Raw genomic sequence first — 23222 nt, forward strand, 5'->3', positions numbered from 1 at the left:
AATTCTAATGTGCCCCAAATATCTAAAAGATAATTTGCAACATGCTTCAGATGTTATCACATGAGATAGGAAGGCACTTGGTCTGAGAGGTTTTGCTCTTCTCTCACAGCCCTTTGGCAGCCAAGTATGAATTGATGTGTGCCCCAGTGTAAATTGATTCCATGTGAAGAGATTCCATAGTAATACCCAAATGTTCATGCTGGAACCAAATGCCTCTGATGAAGCAAACGCTTTCTGTTCATCTCCATCTGCTGGGATATATTTTCCTGATTCCAGATTTTGTTTTCCTGATTCCAGTATTTTCATACAGTTGAGTTCAAAAAATGTAGAAATGCGCTTTGATTTCATGCTGAATGAAAAAAATAATAAAGACAATCTTCCATTTTCTGAGTGAACATGTGCCATAATGTCCATCCTTAAATTGGAACTGCTAGGTGGAAGGTTTTCAACCTTGGTACCTCTGGCACATGAAGTGACTGGGGATCTTCTCTGGCTGTAACGAAACTTATGATTGAAAATTTTTGAAAATTTTATTTTGGCATTGTAAAACACATAATTTATCCTCCACAACACTGCAAAATTAAATTATTGCCTTGTAGCTGCTTCTTGTCCATTTACCAGATAATTAAATCCTTTCCTCTCCATTTTGCTTTTTTCCTAACTCTCATTGCCTTGGTGTTTTTGACAAGGATTCCATTAGGGTCTTCTGTCCATAAAAACAAGGTGCAAAAACAGTTTCTTCTTCACTTTCTCTGATCTGTTTGGGAGTTTTGTAAACTAATTTTCTCTTATTCACTCGTGTTTGATTTTTTTTCTTATTGATTGATTATCCTTTTTTTTTTTTTTAATTGATAGTCCTCAAAGTTATTTGCCAGCATTTTTCAAAGTTATATCTCATTTTGTTATTTCTAGACCAAGTTTTGAGTGTTTCAGGATCCCTTTGTGCCCTTTTACTGTATCTTCTGGTGCTTGCAGACACCTGCAAATTTGAGTAATGTGTTCTCTGTCCCTTCTTTCATAGTATTAATAAAGAGCCTAAATCAAATCAGGCCTGACATTTCTTTGAGTAAGTGGTCTTTGGATACTTCTCTTGAAAAAGACACTTCTTGTTGCTACCTGGTTATAAATATTAAATCTTGGTGCAGTATGATTTTGTTAAGCCAGTGTAAATACTTTTTTAATGATGAATTGGTGTGGCACTGCATCAAATATATATTAAAAGTTAGTACTTCTACTGTTTGACATTCATGCTCATGCAGTCAACACTTAAATACATAATTTAATATAAAATTTGAAAAATCAGCTGTGGCATGCAATATGGCCTTTATTATTTATCTATCTTATGGACTCCATAATGCATTGTGAAAAAACAAGTACTCAGATAATGCAATGAGCCTTTCTTCATGAATTTTTAAAGCTATTAGGCTGCCATCCATATAGTCAGACAGGGAAATCCCATGTAAATAAAACAGCTCTACAAATTACCCATTGTCTTCCGCTCTTAGTTAAGCTAGACTTTCTGAACATCTAGTAATGGAGATTTAGATACAAAAAAATCTGACTATTAAATACGTAATGATATAATTAGGACATTGGGATGTCCCACTCTGTAATTTACAGCTAGGGGTCTTGGGCTGGAAGAATAAGTCTACTCAGTAAATGCTACATTTTCTGCAGTGCTGGTAATTGTTAGGTTAGCTGAGACTTTTTTTTGCCCAGGAAGGTCTCTGAGCTATGATTTAGTGTATAATAAAGCTTACCACCACTACTTTTGTCTGATTTTGAAAGGAGAAAAAAAACAACCCCAAACTGCTAAATGCAATTAACAGTCACATGTTTTCATGAACAATTCAAAGGGAAAAATAAGTTAAATAAATAAATAAATAAATAAATAATCTCCTTTTCAGTAGTGAATAACCAATTTTTCAACTCAGTCAAACAATGCTGTTTCATCTCATTTTTTTTCTGGTCTGATATTAGTGACTCCACTGCAGTGTGTTAGTTTATTTGCCCGGAAATGCTGAATGTGAAGCTTTGAAGGTAAAGTATCAGTTCTGCACTGGCTTGCTGAAGTCTGACTTGCTAATTCAGCTGTTTATCACACTAAATTGCACATGCAGAAGAACAGGAATGACAGAATAACCACCCAGAGCTGGTTTCCAGGATCATGTTCAGGTAACCTTTGAGTATCTCTGAGGATGGAAGACACCAGAGCTTCTCTGGGCAATGAGTGCCCGTGCTCAGGCAGCCTCGTGATGGAAAAGCATTTCCTGGAGTTCAGAAGGCACCCCCTGTATTTTTGTCCTGTGTCCTGCACACACAGACAGTGACCCATCAGAAGCTGTCACATGGAGTTATTAAATTTGTGGTTTTTGTGAACACTGAACCTTTTGGTGCTGTTTCCCACACATGGAACCCATGATTATGGTTGTCTTTTAGGGTTTTAAATGAAGTTTGTTTGTTTTTCATCCTTTAGGGTAAATCTTACACCTTTAAAGGCCCATTCCCTCCTATGTGGAATCCCTTGGCCTACCTGGACTACAACAACCTATGGAGGACCATGGATGAGATGGGAAAGGAGGTATGGCATGAGCACTGCAGCTGAATCAGCTCAGCTTGTCTCCATGAGGGGCAGAGGGGAGGGATGAGGATGCAGACAGGCAAAGCTGCTCTGCCTGGGACAAACCCAGTGCTGGCAATAGCAGCTGCACATTTTGATGGCCAGAGCACATCTGAGAGCGGCCACCTGGCAAGCTCTTCTGAATCCTGTGCTGCTGAGGCTGTCTGCACACATCCTTTTGTTTTCCTGGTAATGGGAATGTCAAAGTTTATGCCTGTGATTGATTTTTACCACTTTTCCTGATGATTTGGTAAGTAGTATTTTAAGAGGCTTGCAGAACTCAAACATTTCCCTTTTCTACCCTGAAATTCAGCTTGTCTGGATTCATTCTTAACTTGTTCTAGTTTTTTACCAGTTTTCCATTGACTGAGCTACAAAATTTGAGAAGAGGTTGCTTTTACTTGTCTAGATAAATGTGAGAGATATGGAATAACTTAGAGGCAATTCTTAACTCTAAAACTGTTCTCTATTTTTCAATCTAAAAAAAAAAAAAAAAGAATAATGTTAAAACAAGCAAACAAACAAACCCCCTCCCCCAAAAGCATTCTCTGTTAAGTTCAATGTTGCCTACTAGAAATTTGAAGGCTGAATTAGCATTTTAAGACAAGATTATTTGTATTTCTTTGGCACTCATTCACTTGCTGATAAATGCTTTTCTTTATGTTTCCTTAGATTCCCAATGAAGCTCCATGGAAGGCTCCACGTGCAGAAGAATGGGACAAAATGACTATGCAAGATTTCATAGATAAAATATGCTGGACAAAGTAAGAAACTTTTTAATGTGAAATATAATGGCTTATATTTATATACTTTAGAGGTAAATAAACATTACTGCTTTTCAAACAGGTTTAGCTATGACTAAAATACAACTCTTTTAAAGAAAGGTGTGAGAAAGTTCTCTAATAAAGGACCACAACACCTGTCAGCACACTCAGTAGATTCTGTTACATTTCCCTAACTTTTTAGACAAAAATAAAAATAAAATCTATTTGGGAAGAGTTGTTTCTGAAGAGATGGAGAGTACCCTGATCTGTTATGTGCACTTTCCTGCTCTTTACTGTGTGTTCAGCCTTTCAGAGAAAAGTGTTATGATTACAGCAGGTTTTTGAATCAAACTCTTGATGGAACAACACACATTTATTCTGTGCTGGACCAGCTGATTTTACCAAAGTGCTATAAAGATAACATTTGTCTTTCAGTAGCACTAAATCACTTTAGAACTCATTATTCTATTGTTAAGCTTTTGCAATATTGGGAAACTGAAATGCTTCCTGTTTTTATGTATACATCAAAGCAATTTTTCTTTACTTGCCATTCAACAGCAGTTTGATTGTTTTTCTTCTCACTGAAGGGGAAAAAAAAAGCCCATTAATCCTGGTTGCTGTAGAGCAGATTGATTTCTACAGGAACCTTTTCAGAATTACTGAGTATCTGACACGTGGCTGCCGTGAGCTGGAGCTTGGTGAAGAAACCTGTTAGTGCCCACTAGCACTGCTGCTGTCACTGACATTTTTATGGGACATTTTCTGGCTTCAGGCAGCCTCTAGAGAGCAACATGGCCTTTGTTGTTCGTGTTGGGTCTGTTGGAGTGAGTCCAGATGAGGCCACAAAGATGATCTGAGGGCTGGAGCACCTCTGCTGTGAAGATGGCTCAGAGGATTGTTTAGCCTGGAGAAAATAAGGCTTCAGAGAGACTTTAGAGCACCTTCCAGTGCCTAAAGGGGCTACAGGAGAGCTGGAGAGGGACTGTGAACAAGGACATTAGTAATAGGACAAGGGGTTCTGACTTTACAGTGAGAGAGGGCAGGGTTAAATTTAATATTTGTGAGAATTTTTTTTTTTACCACAAGGGTGATAAAGCACTGGCACATGTTACCCAGAGAAGCTGTGGAACACTTCCCATCCATGGAAGTGTCCAAGGGCAGGGTGGAAGCCACCTGGTCTAGTGGAAGGTCTCTCTGCCCATGACAGGGAGGTTGGAACTGGAAGTGATAAAGGACACTTTAAGTTCTTTCACCATTCTGTAGTTCTGTGACTATTAATGGACAACAGGCTGTTGTCCAAAACCTGGAATCTTCTGGTTCATGGTTTTGCTCTCACAAGAGTGGCCATTGCACAGAAATATATAGGAAATCTTTCTCATTTGTGCCATGGTCCATATTGAGTAAAACCAAATGGAAGTGTGTGCTGACAGCTGTGCTGGCCCGCTGAGCCTTGGACAGGGTGAGGACCTGTGCAAGTGAGCAAAACACCACACACTGGTGCTCACTCCACATCCAATAGCTCATGTGACTACAGTTATGTTTTTTCCAGCTCTGATGGAATAAGAGTTGACATTTTACCTGAATATTGGCATAAGCTGAGATGCTTTTCAGATTTTATATGTGCATCTTGGCTTGATTTGCTCTGTAGATTGAGGTAGCAGGTAGCAGGCTGCAGAAATGTCCCACCCTGGAAGGTAATGATCCAGAAGGGCAATCTTCTACTCTTTCCTCTTATCTAACAGACTGGACACGTTTGCTTTTGGCTAGAGCTGCATGCTGGAAATATCCTGAGTGCTCTTGGTTGAAATCATACTGCCATTTCTAGATAAAACATCAGGAACTGAAATGCAATGGGAGAAGGTGGCAGAATCTGGTAGAATGTAACCACCATGTAATAGCATCTGCTTATAAAGTATTAATAAATACATATACATTAGGCAAAATATCTCACAGAATTTATAGTATTTTACAGTATGTGTTTATACAGATGAAAAACTTATAAAAATTTACTATATTATTTTTGGCTGTCAAGAATAAATTCACAATGCACCCATATTTCAGAAAATGGACCAGCTTTGTACTTGAGTGGGACTTTGCATTTTTAGAAAGGAAAGAAGATTCCTTTTCCTGTATAGATCTAGTGTTCTTTGAAACAGTATGTTAGACTTCTTTTTGGTTTTTTTTGTTTTGTTTTTTTTTTTTAAGTTTGAAGACTTGAAAAAAGAAAGAAGCAACCAGAAGTGGATTCTGCACTGGCTTTGATGCTTTGCATATGAAGTATCTATAGAATCTTCATCCCTGTTAATTACAATGCAGTTAAACTGAGCATCTTCTGGTCCTGTCTGTGTCTCTTAAAACTCCTCCTCAGAGTGAAGGCAGAGGGAATATTTACTTATAACAGGAGGAGTATTTCTCTGAGTCTTAACTAATCCTCTGTCTTAGTGCACCCCAAAATCTTATACAGTAATTTACAGTAGAGTTGCTATGAAAGAACAGGTCACAGGACATGAAGCAGTGATTCCTTTTCAGACACAGGTCAATTTTCTGTTTCTGTGTTCATTGCCACTGGATACCAGGACACTGTTTAAAATACTGAGTTGAGCCACCAAAAGTACCCTTCCCTTTTTCTTGCCAGACTCTGGCATGAATGCTGTCACTTCTGCTATGGCTTCCTACTTATACTTCTTTCCTTGTTGTGTTCCATCTGCAAAACTCCCTGAGCAGAGGATTGGGCAATGAATGGATGCTGACTAATCCACAGACCTTAGATAATTATCTTAGAAAAGACCTCTAACTTTTTTTTTTATGATGGGTTTTGAATAATCTCTGTGCTGTGTTCTTGAGAGGACAGGCATTCAGCAGGGGCAGACAGAGATGCAGATCTGGTTTATAACCCAGGAATGGGGGACAGGGTGGTTTTGGAGTCCAGTGAAGACAGGAGGGCTTGCTGTGCTTAGTCCTGAGGCCAGGATGACAGGCTAACTTTGCATTAGTAGCATGAAGTGATATAATCTTGAGCTTTGTCTCTCAATGTCCTAATTTTTCTGGAATACAGGAATGTTTCATTAATAGTTTTTTGCAGGATTACTTGAAAAATGTTGCATAAAAGGAATTGATAATTCCTTACTTCAGCTGAAATTAAGGAATCCTTTGCCCCCACAGTGAAAGAAAAGGTTGCCAAAGAGCAGCTCCTGCCTACTCAAGAACAATCTTGTCAGCATTATTCTGGTTTTAAATTAACTAGCTTTCTTGTCTTTGTTGCAGAGCTGCCAAGAGTTTTGCAACTCTATTTGTGAATGTGGATGTCACTTCTGAACCCCACGAGGTCTCTGCCCTTTGGTTTTTGTGGTATGTGAAGCAGTGTGGGGGCACAGCACGAATTTTCTCAACAACCAACGGGGGCCAGGTACTGTCAGCCATCACCTCCTGCAGCTCTTGGCAGGACCTGATTTAATTTCATTTTTTTATGGTTTATTTTAGTACAGAGACATCCATGACTTTTCAGCAAGTAGCATACTGATAACTATTTTTATTAATTTACTCTTTTATCTGGATCTTGCAAAACTAGTGTTGAAGATTGCTCCCTACCGATGGCATTGCCCCCAGGGATCAGGAGATTTGTATCTGGATTTTTTTTTTGGATACAGATTAAAGCATTTGCTTTGCTTATCCTCAGTGAAAAGAAAAAAATTTACTTATGCTTATTTCTGTCACAAGGCTGGAGCCATCCTTAGCACTGCAGAAGCACTTAATGGAGATGGCAATGTCAGCTGCAAGTTAATACTAAAAATGTAGCCCAGAGCTGGGTTCCTAAGATGCAAATTTCCAAGCATTAACACCATTAAGATTTTAAAATCAGTCTAAAGAAAATGAACACCCCTGCTTAAATAGGGTATGGCTTTGAAATGTTTGCAGTCTGGTACATTAGAGCTGCTTCTGCATTTGAAGAAAGTAAAGACTCTGTTAATGGTCTTCTACTTGAGAAGTGCAAATTTCACTAATTGTATTAGAAATGGATATATTTTTAGAAATGCTAATTATTTAATCATAAATAAAAATGCAAATACATTAACCATATTAAAATGCATAAATATGCATAGATAAGCAATTACTGTAGGTAATTTAAGTTAAATATGTTTAATTAAATATTATTTGAATTCTGTACTATTCTGAATTCTGTACTATGTTAGAGATGATTTGAATTTAAGTTAGGTTGAATTACATAGTGCAGCAGACATTTTTGATGTGAGCTGTGTTACTTCTTACACCTTGGTATTTATTATGAAGATCAGGTTTCCTGGTCCTGATACACAGAGCTCTGCAGGGATGAGTGAGCTCAGAGAAAGGTTTGAAGGTTTAAGCACTTTTCAGAAGACTTCCTGATTCACACAGGGCTGTAGAATCTTTTTGGAGACCACATTTGGAGAAAGAATTTTCTTACAAGGTTACTATTACTTTTAGTTTTGACTATAGTTCAAATGGTGGTCAAATATGGGAAGGATTTGAGAAGCTGATGGAAAAAGAAAGTAAAATTGGTGCATTTCCAGGTGAGACTGCAAAAATTCCCAAAAATGTTTTGATAACAAAGAAGGGGGTTTGTTTTGAATGCTGAGAGAAATGCTTGCCATGATACACTCTCCACAAGCACTGCTCTGCTGAGCTGTTGTGTGTGTGTTTCAGGAGAGGAAGTTTCTTGGGGGCTCTGGGCAGATCAGTGAGAAGATGATGGAGCGCCTGGGGGGGCGGGTGAGGCTGCGCAAGCCGGTGGTGCGCATCGACCAGACCGGGGACGGCGTCATCGTGGAGACCCTGGACCATGAGCTATATGAGGTGATGGCATGTCCAGCAAGAAGTCATTAGTGGTGGCTACAAAACCTTTAGCTTTTCCTTTTTGACTTCTCCAAAGTGCTGTACAAAAATACAGCAGAGATTTAAGCGGCTGTGACAGAAAGTCGCGCGTTTCTCATTGTCCCGAAGTAACAGCAGCGTGGGAGCTTTAAAGCGCTGCCTAAAAGCAGAGCGTGGATTCAGACTTTTCCTTTCCTGGCATCTCTTTGTGTTCAGTTACCTTCTGAATTAGAGGGTAATTGTAAAGGTGTAAAATGTAATGTAGCAACAAACTTTCAGTGAAAAACACCATAAGCTTTGCTTCCAAGTTGTAACAGAGGAGTCCAGATGGAAGGGAGGCCAGTGGACTCTTAGAGCACAGTGCTTTCTTTTGAACACCAGGGGAAGGGCAGCTGCCCATCATTTGAGCAGATGGCTGTTTGTGTGATGCTTGTTTGTTATTTAATGAGCAGCATTTTGTGAGGGTTTAGTTTTGCAGTTCTTGTGCTAAATGCCAAGATTGCTCCACAAGATACACCCTGCAGCCTGCCCAGATGTCCTCCAAGACCATTAGATCAGTATACTTGGGCTGAAGTAGGGGAGAATGTATTTGACTTATGGATAATTTCTTTTCCAGGGAAAATACGTGATCAGTGCCATTCCTCCAGCTCTTTGTTTGAAGATTCACTTCAACCCACCTTTGCCCCCAATGAGGAACCAGCTCATCAACAGAATCCCCATGGGCTCAGTCATCAAGTGCATCGTGTACTACAAGGAAACTTTCTGGAGGAAGAAGGGTATTGCATTTTAATGGAAAGGAATAGTAGTGACAGAGAGAGGGAAGAGGGTACCTGGCAACAGAACAGACTCTTTGTTCAGAGCGTGCTAATCCTTAGAAGGAGACATTGTATTCTTCTATGCCTTTTTTGCCTTCCCCTGTGAGAGAAACGTGAGAGTTCAGTTGGGAGGAGAGGGTGGGTGAGGGAATGAAAAAGGAGGAAGTCGTGAAGGGAGAATTCCTGCCTGTTGCTTATTGCTCTGGTTGTTCTGTTGTCCTCTCCTTGAGTGGCACCTGTGTGTGGGATGAGCCTCTCTCACTTGTGCAGGGTTGTAAATGTACAAGTGATCTGTGTTGAAAGGATCTGCAAAAATGCTGCTTGCTGGATGGACTGGTCAGCATTAATTGAAGGTGCTTTCCCAGAGACATCCCCAGCTGGGCTAGTCATCCTGGGCTCCTCTGACATGCTGAATGCTTCCATCATAACTCTGCTTTAGGAATTTGCTGACTCCAAGGCAAACTGCAATGCAGTAACACCCACTTCTCATTATTGGCTATAATGAGCCCACATCTGTTTGCCTACAAATATCACCCACCCCCCACCTTTGTAAGTGAACTTGAGGGTTCTGGATTCTGTCATAGTAGTCATAGTCATGTTCTGGCTATTAGTCTTGGGATGGATCAGCAGGAGGTGACTGAGTATTTTACAGTTTCTTGGAATCTCCTGTGTTTTGATTCATGGATCATGGCTGCTTTTCCACCTTGTTCTTACCAGGGTATTGTGGTACAATGATCATTGAAGATGAGGAAGCTGCAATTGGTCTAACACTTGATGACACTAAGCCTGATGGCAGCTTTCCTGCCATAATAGGGTAAGGGACAAAGAAAGTGTCTTGTCTCGTTAATGCTTTTTATTTTGTCTTAGAGGCAACAATTGAAGTGGAAAACCTGATACTTTTAAAAGAAAATACTTAAAAAATAAGTAAAAGTTGAATTTCTTAGTGCATGGTGATGTTTTATGATTGTTTTATTTCAGAATTTTCCTCTGTGATTTCATTGCTAATTAAAAAAAATAAATTCTACTTAACTTTCAACTTTTATCACTGTAATTGTTTGCCTTTGTGTGTAGCAAAGTACAAACTTGGAGAAGAGGAAAGGAAAGAGAAGAAAAAAGAGGATGATTGCAAAAATGTAAAGTTTTCTCTAAGTACTTCAGTTCTTAAATGAAATTTGTTTTCTAGAATTAAATTTTATTTTGTTCTGGTTATTTTAGCAACCAGAGAATATGATCAGTCTTAAAAGTTTTATTAAAAAATGATTTCCAGCTCAATCCCAGGTGTTGTGTCATTGCTATATGCCTGCACCCAAGGCTGTATGAAATTAAAGTAATTGGGAAACAGCTCATGCAAATATTCTAACATGAATTTCAGAGTGGTTCCTTCCTAAATGAGTCCTGCAAGCAGCAGGTAGAGCATTGTGCAGAAAGGTGAAATGGATATTTTTATTAGAGACCCTAAAGCTATTACTGTGAATCACAGCATCTCATCATAAGTTACTGGCATTTTAAATAATGCAGGAAATGTAGCAGCATAATGGAGTAAATTTTTTGTGGTCTTACAGCTTCATTCTTGCTCGGAAGTGCAGAAGACTGACAGGTCTCACGAAAGAAGAAAGGTAAGTACAAACCCTGGAGATCTGTGTGGAATTGGAGTCAAAATTTTGTTATAAATGACCAGAGCAGGAAAAAAATGCCCTGATTTGAAGGAAGTTGTCTGTAAGCTTGTGCCAGTAAGCTGACATAAAGGAAGAAGATGCCTTACTTTGTTTTGCATGAAGGACCCAGAGAATTCCCACATAGCTCTTGCCCTTTGGAAACACTCTGGTCCTGGTTCTTATTTTCCACAAGGCTTCTCTGTTTATGTGACTCTTTCTAAGGAACAGCTCCAAGGTGCTCAGTATGAAAGTAGTTTAGATATTCTGCTGGAAACTGTCCAGGACCAGCCTCCTCCTCCTACTGCTGCCTCCCTGGCTTCCTGCAGGTGCCTTGAGCTCTTGGAAAGTTTGTCAGAAGGGAAAGGTTTGGCCTCTGTGTTTGATTTTATCTTTATTTTCTGTTCACCCTGGAGAGTCCTTTTAGTGTCTGTAACTTAGTGCAACTTGAACCTGTAGCTGCCACGAGCAAGCTTCAGCATCACAGAAAGCTGCCTCCATCTCTGGACCCTGAGTGTAGGGAAAAAAATGCCCTTCAGGCACAGATGAAGGTCATTTTACTGTCTTCTTGAAACAAATCTCTGCACAGAGTGGTGCTCTTTGGTATATTACTAAAATGGAATTTATAAAGTAATGATTTTTTTTTATTTTCCATCACACTGATTCACTGTATCTGATCAAATCAAAGCTGCAAGTAGAAACGGTGGATTATGAGGAGGGCTTTGTTTTGACAGGGAGAAAATACATTTGATTTTAAAATATGATAAAGGAGCAGTGTGCCCAAGTAAGCATTTTTACAGTAATAGCTGGTCTAACTAGAGAAGATGCAGTCATCTCAGATAGTCTGGCAGTCTGGGGATAATGGGTCTAAATGGAGCTGTTTATGTCCAGCCTTTTCAAATGACAGCCTGGTACCACAGAGCCCTTTTAATTTTGGCAGCAATGGACGAGCACTGAGGCTTTGAGATAGAGGCCCAGCAGGTGCCATATGATAAAAGTCATGTAGGTGCTCTGAAACCCAGTGTGCCCAAAACTTTGAGCCATCCTGAGCACCAAATGTTGTCTTACACTGTGTGTAAATATCCTCGATATAACTGAATGTTTGCAGTCCTTGAGAACAGCTTTTCTTTCTATGAAATTAGGGTCTGTCCTGGCTGTTTGCAAGGCACCATCCTTTTCCCTGGGCATTAAAAGCACTGGCACAATTACCTGACTCTGCTGCTGCCAGCAGCCAGGTTTTACACAGGAGTTTTGAACTCTTTTCTGTTGTGGAGTAAACCTTAGGCTAGGAGGGACTTGGCCTTGGTAAAGAATGGTTATGGAATGTGCTGGCTGTGCCCTGGAGCAGGGCTGCCTCTGGCTCCAGCAGTCTTAGCCACAGCCCAAAAAGGCAGGAACCTGCTGGGCTCCACTCCTGTCCTCCCAAGAGTGGAGGGGAGGAGTAGAATTTGGGGTCCAGGAGAAGGCAGAACATGAACCCACACCTTCTCCCGGTGTACACTCAGAGTGCAACCAGTTTGTATCATTTAGATGAGGGCTGTGGTGTTGCAGGGAGGGATCTGTTCTGAGCACAGGCTTCTTGTGACACCCTGCAGAGAGTGAACCTTGCTGAGATGCTGTGCTCACCTACCAACACAACCTGGGCTCTCAGGGCTCTCACACCCTTCATGGTGCTGGGGACAGGGTGAGGGTTTTGGTATTCCTTGGCTATGAAGAGTAGGATGTAGAGTCTGTGGCAGCTATCCTAAATCATGACTTGGAAGCTGTGGGAGAGGATGGAAATCTTTTTACAGCTAACTGTAAGCTAACTTTCAGCCAGACTGAAAGAAGTAAATTTCACTGCTGCCTCCCAGCTGGCCTTCCCAGATCAGGTGCCAGTGGTGAGATTGTGCCCAGCCTTTCAGAGCTGTGCAGTGAAGGCTGTGGCATCCCACACTGCTGTGGAGTCAGAGACCAGGAAAGGGGCTGAGTGCCTGCACTTCCTCCACACTGGGCACAGTGGGACTCTCAACAGGAGCCTGCCTTGGTAGCTCCAGGCATAACATTCCTCTTATTTAGTGCTTATAGCAATTTCACAGCTGAGCCCAAAGCCAAGAAATGAGGATTTTACTAACTGCATATTCCATGTAGTGCTATTATGTTCCATACTAGCATTAACTAAAAGTCCATTAATAAGAATTTCTTTAAATTTCTCTAGGACAAAAAATGCACATTTTGCACCAGCAAGATGCAAAGATTGCTCTTATTAGGGGTAATGTCCTCAGTGATTGATTTATGTTGATACAATTCAATCCTTTAGAAACTGTTGGTTTGGTTTTGTTTGCTCATTTGGGTTTTCTTTTCTTGTCAAATAATACCCTATTACTGATGAATAATTCCTTCAATGTTTACACTTCTTAAGAGCCTGAAGAAGCCCTTGACCTGAAATTTAATATTTTCCTTTGCACAGCTGTCTTAAATGAACTAATCCTGTGTTTGCAATGTACTCAGCACACAGCTGTGAACTTGCACCTCTGTGGAGCCCTGCAGCTGGCCACAAGTGACAATACCTACCTGTCACTGGTATGCCATTTCCAGGCTCCCTGGAGGGTCTGCAAGTCATTGTGGAAAAAGGACAGGGCACAGGCAGGTCTAGAGGGGTCTTTCTCATCCCTGCCATGGTGCTGGGAGGAGAAGATGGGTCCCAAGGTGATAACTCACTTTCCTGTGGAGCCCTGTGGTGTTTCTGACCTGCCCTGAAAGGAGGAATTGATGGCATTTGTGAGACATCAGCAAAGGCTTGGCTGGACCCTGCTGTTCAAATGGCTTTGTTCTCTTCAGGCACTGTGTAGGTGCTGGTGGTCTGCAGAGCACAGTGCTCACCCCACTTATGGAAAAACTGGGAAATCACCCTTTTCCTTATGGCTGTTGCTGGATTTGTGTCACTCCTGACTGCAGGGGAATGTTCATATTCAGGTCCTGGAGCTCTCTGAGCCTTCCTGGCCTGTCACTGCTTCTGGAGCAGGCTGACCCTTGTCCTGTGCCCCAGGGCAAAAGGAAGGGGCTGTTTCCATCCCCTTGCTGCTGCTGGGCTCTACACCAGCCAGCAGCAAAACCACCCCAGGGCCACAGCTCTTCCTGAACTGTAGCAACCTTCACTTTCTTGCTCAAGCTCCAACCTGCATGTGAGGACACCTTCAAGGCCCTTCAAGTCATCCTGTTTCTCTTCATCCTCTTTCCATGGCATTCTTTGAGTTCAGCTGCTCATGGGTGTAGCTGGGCTCATGTAGAGCTGGGTTGCCTCTTGCAGCAATTATGTGTGGTTTCCTCACATGCTTTTATAGCTGAAAGAGTAGCCCTCACAGTTTCAGAGCTGGGACTTCTGTGTTTCTGTGCCCAGCATGGCTTTTTGTAGAGCCGTGGATTTTCTTCCAGAATTAAATGTCTTTCCAGAGCTATGTTTGCTTTCCATAATTGTTATTTCATTCTGATCTTCTTGCTTTTGGGAATTAATGCAGCATGGCTAAGAGCGAGACCCAAGAGCTTGTAGGAACAAACTGAATTGCACTTGGGGTTTGCAACAGAATGAAGTACATTTGATGATTTACAGACTTATAAACTTAAAACAGGAGGAAATTTTATATAAACAGAAATGAAGTACTGATTCCCTGAGAGCCACAGAGACCATTTGGGTAATTTGAGGGTTTGGGCTGCTGGAGTTGTCTTGAGAGAACAGCTTGCAAAACTGCTGTGAAACCAGCACTTATACAGCACAGGACCTTGGGTTATTTCTAGTGATCCAGAGGCTGATGAATTGGGAGAGATCCTAAAGAGCTGGAACCTCAAATTCAAGCAGATACAATACTTGTCCTCTTAGAAGCAGGGTATATTGGAAGTGATTTGTTTTCTCTTTCCTCACACTGAAGCTTTCTGTTGCTTTTTTCTCACAGAAAGACGAGGCTGTGTGAGCTCTATGCAAAGGTTCTGGGATCAGAGGAAGCTTTACATGTAAGCACAAAATCTCTGAAAAGGCACGTTTGGGAAAGGTACCAGCTGTGGGAGCACTTGCTGCCCTCACTAGGGGAGTGGAGAGAAGATTATGGCAAACCTTGGGTTGGGTTTGGCAGTGAGGATAAAAATGAGCTTTGTGAACATTAATGAAACATTTAAAGGTGTTTTTGTTGATATATTCTTGTCCAGCTCCATGGCTGGGATTCTCAGTGCTTGCCACCATAAAGCTCAGCTGCTGTCATGCAAGACAGGCTTGCTTTCCCTCTCTGTCCATGTTGTGTCTTCTCTCTTACTAGCTGTTAAGATCCACTGCTGCACGTGTTGGGTTGTTTTTCTTTTGCCTTTCCCTTGCCTTCTCTTCCCTGTAAAGGTAAATGACTGTTAGAGTTTGTGTGATCTCACACTTAGATTATGTGATTAATGCTACTCATACTTTTAAGAACAATTTTACAGAGTTCAAAGTTGTAGACACCAGTCTGGAGAGCACATGATTTTCAACACAATGATATTGTACACAGAACTATGCAAGTGCCACATTTTGCATTTTTAACAGTGTATATTTGTACCCAGTGTACACATTACAAGTATTACAACTGCATACACTGGAGGTTAATTTTGCTTTACGTGGCTCAAAGTATGTGCACAAAGCATAAATTAACATTGACAGATTAAGAGGATTATGCTCTACAATGGCCAGATTAACTAGTTTTTTAGACAGTGTATTCCTATTTTTAAAAAATCAGGGCTTATTGTGTTGAGTTCATGCTGCATTAAGAGATTTGTTAAATGTGCTCATCTTGTCAGACGTTGACATGCAACAAATGATAAACTGTTCTTCTCTGCTCTCTCCTCAGTTCTGTTAATAACTTTCCTGAGACTTTGTCCTTTCCCTGAGTGAATTAATCTCTGTTTTACAGCCTGTGCATTATGAAGAGAAGAACTGGTGTGAAGAGCAGTATTCTGGGGGCTGCTACACAGCCTACTTCCCACCAGGCATAATGACTCAGTATGGAAGGTACAGTGTCTATTTATAGTGGGCTTTGGAGTGCTAAGATAAGACCAAGTTAATAAATATCCTCAGAAAGGGCCATAAATCCTCTGTCACTGTTCGCTTCATACCTTTGAGATCACTGGGGGATGTTTGAAACAGATGGAATAACCTTCCACTTGTCTGGTGGGATTTATGGTGGATGAGTACAGTATCATGAGGGGCTTTTATCCACTCCTGTTGTTTGGTGAGTTCAGCTGAGGAGGTTCTGGAAAGCAGCTGGGAAGCTTCCATAGTCTGCTGACAAAAATGGCTTTGGGTATTTGAGATCACTGTAACCACTTCAAGCACACCTTTAGCTGATAATTTAAAAAACTGACAGAGACTTAGCTCTTGCTGACATTGATGGTAATGAGTGATTTCTTTAGACTATTCCTTTCTTTTTGGCAGTGAAAACTTAATATAAGTGATCAATGTGCCATTGTGTTCAGTCCTTTCCCACTTAAGTTTTTGCATGAAAATAAGATTTACCAAGAAGAAAAAGACTTACTTCAGACTGGTGATTTTAATGTGGTAGAAGAGCCATACTTCTGAAGTTTAAGTTCTTATAATTTAAAAGTAACTTAGAGCAACAAAGACGTTATAACAGAGAGCTTATGGAGGCCTTAGTATATGAAGTAATTAAAATGGTAATTATTGCAGATTCTGGCAAAAATAGAGTTAAAACAATGCTTTTTGTTTATTTACTTATTGCTTCAAATATTGTGGGGATATATTTCAGAATGCTGCACTGTGCACTAAGGCCTGGCATTGGTACTTATGCCATGGGCTGCATCTGTGAGATAGTGTAAGTCTCATCTCAAAGTAGTGTAAGTCTCATCCTCAGAATTGTCCTTTTCACCTGTAGTTGTCATTTTCACCTATGAACAATGTAAACATTTTAAAAATGTAAACACTGGTGTGTTCACTGTAAGAAATTAAATGCAACCCAGACTCCTCCTCCAGCTCCACTCACCCAGTGCTATTATCTTCAAGTGCTTGCTGTCATTTAAAACATTTTTATTCCAGCTATTTGAGTTCTTTCCTGATACAGCTGATGTGACTTTTTGCTTGTCCCCCTCCAGGATCATTCGGCAGCCCGTTGGCAGGATTTATTTTGCTGGCACAGAGACAGCCACTGAGTGGAGTGGGTACATGGAGGGGGCTGTCCAGGCTGGAGAAAGAGCAGCCAGAGAGGTACAGGTGCTCAGGGGACACTGTAAAATGTCCTGTGGAAAATGAAAGATCTTGTGGTTGGAGGGGAAATGAGAACTGAGTGTTGACAGCTTCGGGTGTTCTGAATCTTGGTGCACATCCCTGCAAAGGGGATTGACTTCAAAAAAGATGCAGGTTTTGCACTTAGATTTGGAATGTTAGGAAGGGCTCTGGCTATTTTGTCAAACTCTCCCCTTGTTTCTAGGATTAAATTCTTTCTTCTTTTACAGAAGTCCCAAACTGTCCCCCTGACATTTTTATCCCAAATCTGTTAATCATTGTACTGAGAGATGCTGGCTGTTAGAGCATGGGAACAGCTCAGTCCTGCAGCTCTGCACACCAAGCCAGGCCCTTCCTCAGTGTTTCCAACACAGTGATGTTCCACTGAGACAGCCTTAACACAGAGTCACTAAACAAGGACTTAGATATTTTTCTTCTGAGAAAATGCCAATTTCCTGAGTGTTTTCCACAACATTACAGTTTATGGAGCAGAAAAAAAAAATTAATCTTTGTTTTATGAGGTGAAGGGAACCTCGTGGCTAAAAACTAGTCAAGGAACACAAATTGTCCCAGAAGGAATGTGGAGAGTTCATCTAGCCCATGCTTCTACCCCAAGAGACAGAGAACAATTATTCATAAATTATCCCGTTTGAGAAAGTTATACCTAAGATGCTCCTGAAAAGATCCAGAGGTCTCAGGACCTCTCTAATATAAGGACATTACAGCAGAGTCTCCTCAGCAGAGGACTAAACAAGTGCACTTGACTGGTAAAAATTTTGATATTTTCCTTTCCTTATTTACTTATGAAAGGAAACTGTGTTGAAAATTCAGTGCTTCTCACTCTCCTTCATTAAAAGTTCACATTGTCCACGAGTCTTGTCTACACTAAAAGCCCCTTCTAAAAGATGTTAAATCTTAAATCTACAAATGATTGGAATATAGGAAACATTATTATCACCATCTCCATTTTATTTCACTGTAGGAGAAACTAATCTTGCTATCTTCCCCTACTGATCTCTGCTATCTTTGATACTCTGAATGGGAACTTTCCCATTGCAAGGGTTTTAGTTTTGCTTTTCTCTGGCTGAAAGTAGTGGTCTGTCATCATGCCCAGGATGTTGTTCCTCTTCCTACATCATGATAAAATTTGCAAAACAAGCTGTTCCTTGTAGCTGGTGTCTTCATGCCTCACTTTGCCATGAGTGTCTGCTTAACTCTTAGTCATAATCACATTATCCTGTTCCCTGGGACTGGCAAAATTCCAGGATCTGCCATGGACTAAGTAATCATAAAGAGATTTTTCTGTTTTTATGTTCCACTAGGAGGAGTGTCTTATTAAATATCAGCCTTCCCCAGAAATAAGTTGTAAAAAGTTGAGAATTTGAATACACTGTGATTTATGTGCTCAGTCATCATGCCATTTTTAAACAACAATTGAAGCCAGCTTTTTTTTTTTTTTTTTTTTTTTGTCTTGAAGGACCAATGGTACTTATTGAGAATGTTATTTATTTTCAGATACTGTTTGCTATGAAGAAAATCCCAGACAGTGAAATTTGGAAGCCAGAACCTGAATCGGTTGTAAGTATTTATGTAGATAAAATGGATTGGGGTTTTCTTCTGCTGTTTTGCTGATGAGATAAATTTTTTTTTGTCTGTTTTTATATAAGTTCACTGAATCGAAGCCACAATAAACTTCCCCTAATTCACCAAAATTTCCCTTCCCTAAAAAAGGAAGAGGATAGAAACCCATCTGACAAGTCTGTAAGGCAGGGATGGAAAGAGCTGCAGTTCTTAGCTGGGCTGTGAATCCTTTCCCTGTGTGTGTTCTTCCCTTTCACTGAGCAGAAAATCTGGATATACTCCTTCTTGATAAGATATTACTGCTTCAACCCAGTTCTGTTCCTGCTGCAGAGATCTCTTGATTTGTATCCCTCCTCACAGTGGAGATGGTATGTGGGTAATGGATGCTCTCCCCACAGGATGTGCCAGCTTTGCCCATCACTACAACCTTCTGGGAGAGGAACTTGCCATCTGTGCCAGGACTGCTAAAGCTGATTGGATTTTCCACTTTCTTCACCTCTGTGGCTGCAGCTGGGTTATTTGCCTACAAAAAGGGAGTTCTGGTTCGAAACTGAAAAAAGGTGCCAACTCAATGCCTCACAATTGAGGGATTTTCTCTTTTTTTCCAAGGGATTTTCTCTTTCTTTTCTCTCTTTTTTTTTTTTTTTTTTTCCTTTTTTTGTTATGTACTTTTCTGTCTCCAAAATCTGAGGAAGAGGTGAAAACAATAGAGAAAATAGGCAAGAGGGAAGGGATGTAGTAAAGGCATCCATATTGAAAAAGAACTCCCAGAGTCCAGGACTACTTCTAGCAATAACTTCTTGGTTGTTTAATTTCTGGAGTACCAAGTGTTATCACCTTGAGGTTTTGAACCAAATCTCAGAACAGAAGTGACAAAATACCTCTCTGAAGTCTATTCTGGTGATTTCTGGTTGGTTTTACTCTTATGTCAAACCAGACCCTGAAACCCAAGTCTCCACAGGCCCTATTTGTACTGTACAGTACAACAAAATCTCTAGTTATAAACAAAGGATTTCTGCCTTCCTGTGGGGTAGACTGAGAAAAGAAATCCACAGCTTACAGAATAATCAGATAGCTCATGCAAATTACTGGCAAGAAACTGTTTATGTTTTTATTTCTTTCCCAGGGAGCACCTAAGGGACAAGCCAAGCTAAATTTATCCATCTGAACTATGCAACCATAGGATGCTGGCATTTCCAGTGGCATATATGTCCTACAGTGAGCTAAAGGACAATAGTTCAGCTGTGTTTTACAATGTGGTTGAATTTCAGGCTCCGCAGGTGTGTCCACAGCTGCCTGGCACAGCAGAGCTCCTGTCCAGTGGAGTCTGTCCCTGTGAGCACCTTGAGGCTGTCTCTTGCCTGCTAGGGCACAATGGGCTTGAAGATGTAGTGTTGGCATTAAACAAACAAAACAAAACAAAATAAAACAAAAACAAACAAACAAAAAAAAACCCAACTTATTTGCCCCCAAACTCTTGCTTCATGCTGCTTCATGCTGAACACGGATTTGCTGATTCAGAGTTTTGATCTTTCCTAACAACCATATTGATGGGATTAGCACTTCCATTTCTGCCTGCTGTGCTGTGTTGCACTGACTATGCACTTTTGATAACTAATAAGGGATCTAAATGCTAGTGAGATCAAAGAGAACTGTGGATTGGAGAGTCACATGCAAGTGCTTCTGCTCTCCACAGCTTGGTGCTGTTAAAAAAAAAAAAAAAATAAAAAAATCCACCCACCAAAACCTCAGTGCCTACTTGTCAGTGTGTTGGTATCTTGTTCTAGATATTTCTGTTGTTACCTGTGCACAAGATGAAACAGGGAGACACAGGTATGGCTGAGAACAAGATCTGGTGCACATGAAGTTGGAGATGTCTGGAATTTTTCAGAGCCTCTTTGCTGCACTTCTCTCTTCAAGGAGTAGCAATTTATACGTAAAAAAAAATATTGGATTGCAGTAAAGAGCCGTGGAGGGAAGTATAATAATAACTTCAGCAACTGGTGTGAACAGACGGTGGAGGAGCTGTATCACCAGTCCCAGGCAGAGTTTTTGGGCTAGCATCTGATCTTACTTGTGTAGAGCAGTACTTTGTTCTCCAAATAGTCCCATGGAAATGCACTGAACTGCTTGGAAAGCTGTAATATTTGTGAGCAGCACCTCGCTTTCTGGCCCTTAGGTTTTGTTCTTTTTAACTTGATGTGCTGGTTAAGCATCATCTTGTAGCAGCAGCTTGGATTTTATCACAAATGAATAGCCTCATAACAGCCTTTTAAAATGCATGGGGGAACTTTTCAGGCATAAAGATCTTTAAGGCAGAGGAGGAGTGCAGCAGTGTGCATATGGCCTCTCTGGTTGTATCACATGGAGCTCTAATTTGCTGGGACATTTGCCTACTGCAGAGAGCTTCTATGTGGCTTTCTCTCCCTGTGATTTATTTACTACATGAATTAGGAACTGAAAGCTGAATGGAAAATTCAGAGCTTTGGCAACTCACACAATTCTCAGGCCAGAAATAAACACAGGAACCTAAATTTGGGAAGACATTTTTGAAGTCCTGGCCCCAATATTTGTAAGTGCTAGACAGTGAATACATACATTACATATAAAGAGCTGCTGCATTTGCAGATGATTTTTTCTGCCAAAACTGTTTGGAATTCAGGTCCTGCTTCTGCCCTAGAAATGCACCACATTCTCTAAAGGGGAGCAAATTCATGAAACTAATGAGGATAAATCGGTTTTATTCACATCCAAAATGTATTTCTCTCTTCTTTGCTCCTGAACCTCGCAGAAGTTTTTCCCAGTTTAACAAGATCATGTTGTGTGCCACAGGGGGAGAAATTCCAATCAAAACCAGAAATTAGGTAGTTAAAACTGAACTGAATCATAACTTAAGCTTTTCATGAGATTGGCCAATTAAAGAAAAATATTATTTTTACTTTCTTATACTTAATTTCAAAGTGAAAGAAAAATGGAAAAAAAAATAAGGCAATCCCACAAAGCATTTCTCATCTTATTCTGCCACAACTAAAGTAGGTGAGACAGGGATTTATTTAAAATAATTTATTAAAAATAAATTTAGATTCCCTGAAATTTCTAATCAAATCTGGTTGGAGCTGGGAGGGTCTGAATTGTGATGTCTGTATTAACACTCTAAAATCTCTGTCTTCTTCCTTTCAGACTGCCAAAGCTTTTGGAAAGCCCTCTCTGTCTTTACAGCCATGTCTTGCTATGATTGTGCTGTGGACCTTACCACCACTATGGGATTTAAAAAGGATTTGGCACTGTTTTCTCAACATTTCCACGCAAAAGGAATACGTGGCACCTTGTGTACATGGATGCCAGCGTGATGAGGGAATTGACAAATGGAGGTAGAGAATCAAGCTGCTTTCCTATGGGTAGAGGGAACTGTTAGCACTGGCTTACATTTTTGAAATTAAAATTCATGCCAACCCTTTGAAGAGAGGAATGAAGTCTGTTTTAATGGATAACCAGTCGTGCTGTATTCTTAATTTATTAACACATTTGATGAGACAACTGCTATCATGAAAGTTCCAAGAGTTTACCAGCTTTGTAAAATGTACTATAGGAACAACCATGGAAATAATTGTATTTGTCTCTTACAAACTGAACTGTGTTACCATGCATATTTTGTAATGCTCATAAGAGTTTACAAAGAAAAAAAAGAAATTTACTTTCTTGTACACTGTTCTGATAGCCACTGTGCATTGCAAGGAATGATGGGTCATGGCATAAAAATCTGTGTTAACCAAAGTAATTGAAATCTAATTGCATAAACAACTCAACAAAAACAAGGATGTGAGCAATCTGAGGCAGCCCCCTTGTCTTCCCTTTAATTTGTGCATTTTTTCCCCAGTGCAGATCTTGATTCCAAATAGCACATCTGCTCTCAATACAAAGACATTAATCAAGTAATTAAGTTCCTCTTTGAGCATTGTCCATCACTGGAACCCGTGGCCTGGACAAGAAACTATAGGGCTTAAAGAAATCTTTCTGTGTCCACAGTGAGACTGTTGTTTCACTGAAGTAGGCTTCACAGATGTGCAGAAGTTTTAAGATTTTTTTCCCCTTTTTTGAGACATGAAAAAATAATATTTTTGAGGAAAAAGGAATTGTATGACCTCCAGAAGTACTAGGGAGTCAAGACTAAATAACAGACCTGCCACTGCTCTTGGGCAAGAAGCAAACCCCCTCAAATCACAGGTGACAAACATGCACAAATAACCCTGACCTATGTTCAAATGAACTAACATTCCCTCTCCTGTCTCCACCACCTTAAGATCGCCCTGATCTTCCTTCTGTTGAAGAACAGAGTGTAAAAATGAGACAGCCAAAGCAGCCTGGCTTTCCAAGTGTCTCTGCAGTGAATTCGTTTAGGCGTTGTCTTAGACTGCCGCTTGTAGCGTGTCTGCTGTGCTCCCGTGCAGCTCAGTGCTCAGTGGTGCCTGCCTCTGTGTTTTGGAAAACAAATTTAAAAAGAGTGACTTCACTTTGCAGGAATATATATGCTGTGTGTGTGATGAATTTGTGCCTTTTATAACTGTAGCATTTTCTAAAGTGCCTCTGTGGTGACTGTCTCCCTTGGTTTCCTTCTTCAGCTCTCTTTTAAATAGTCTCTGCAGATATTTTTATCTGACAGCTGTGAAATTTTTTTAACCTTAATTAGAATCAATAAATATTGTCATGTCA

The 23222-nt window shown here is 40.4% G+C and overlaps 1 protein-coding gene across 1 annotated transcript in view; it reads left to right on the forward strand.

Moving 5' to 3' along the window:
- MAOB (monoamine oxidase B) overlaps nucleotides 1–23222 on the forward strand; it is a 51248-nt gene extending 28026 nt beyond the window's left edge. Inside the window, exons 4-16 of the mRNA XM_041487936.1 lie at nucleotides 2477–2581; nucleotides 3293–3384; nucleotides 6649–6790; nucleotides 8065–8214; nucleotides 8849–9008; nucleotides 9765–9861; nucleotides 10610–10663; nucleotides 14629–14686; nucleotides 15607–15704; nucleotides 16802–16913; nucleotides 18447–18509; nucleotides 18911–19072; nucleotides 21693–23222. Of these exons, the coding sequence (XP_041343870.1) occupies nucleotides 2477–2581; nucleotides 3293–3384; nucleotides 6649–6790; nucleotides 8065–8214; nucleotides 8849–9008; nucleotides 9765–9861; nucleotides 10610–10663; nucleotides 14629–14686; nucleotides 15607–15704; nucleotides 16802–16913; nucleotides 18447–18509; nucleotides 18911–19066 (1287 nt within the window). The 3' untranslated portion in view covers nucleotides 19067–19072; nucleotides 21693–23222. The remainder of the gene's footprint in view (nucleotides 1–2476; nucleotides 2582–3292; nucleotides 3385–6648; nucleotides 6791–8064; nucleotides 8215–8848; nucleotides 9009–9764; nucleotides 9862–10609; nucleotides 10664–14628; nucleotides 14687–15606; nucleotides 15705–16801; nucleotides 16914–18446; nucleotides 18510–18910; nucleotides 19073–21692) is intronic.

The sequence above is a fragment of the Pyrgilauda ruficollis genome, unplaced genomic scaffold (assembly GCF_017590135.1).
Source record: "Pyrgilauda ruficollis isolate IOZ18807 unplaced genomic scaffold, ASM1759013v1 scaffold85, whole genome shotgun sequence".
Classification (NCBI taxonomy): domain Eukaryota; kingdom Metazoa; phylum Chordata; class Aves; order Passeriformes; family Passeridae; genus Pyrgilauda; species Pyrgilauda ruficollis.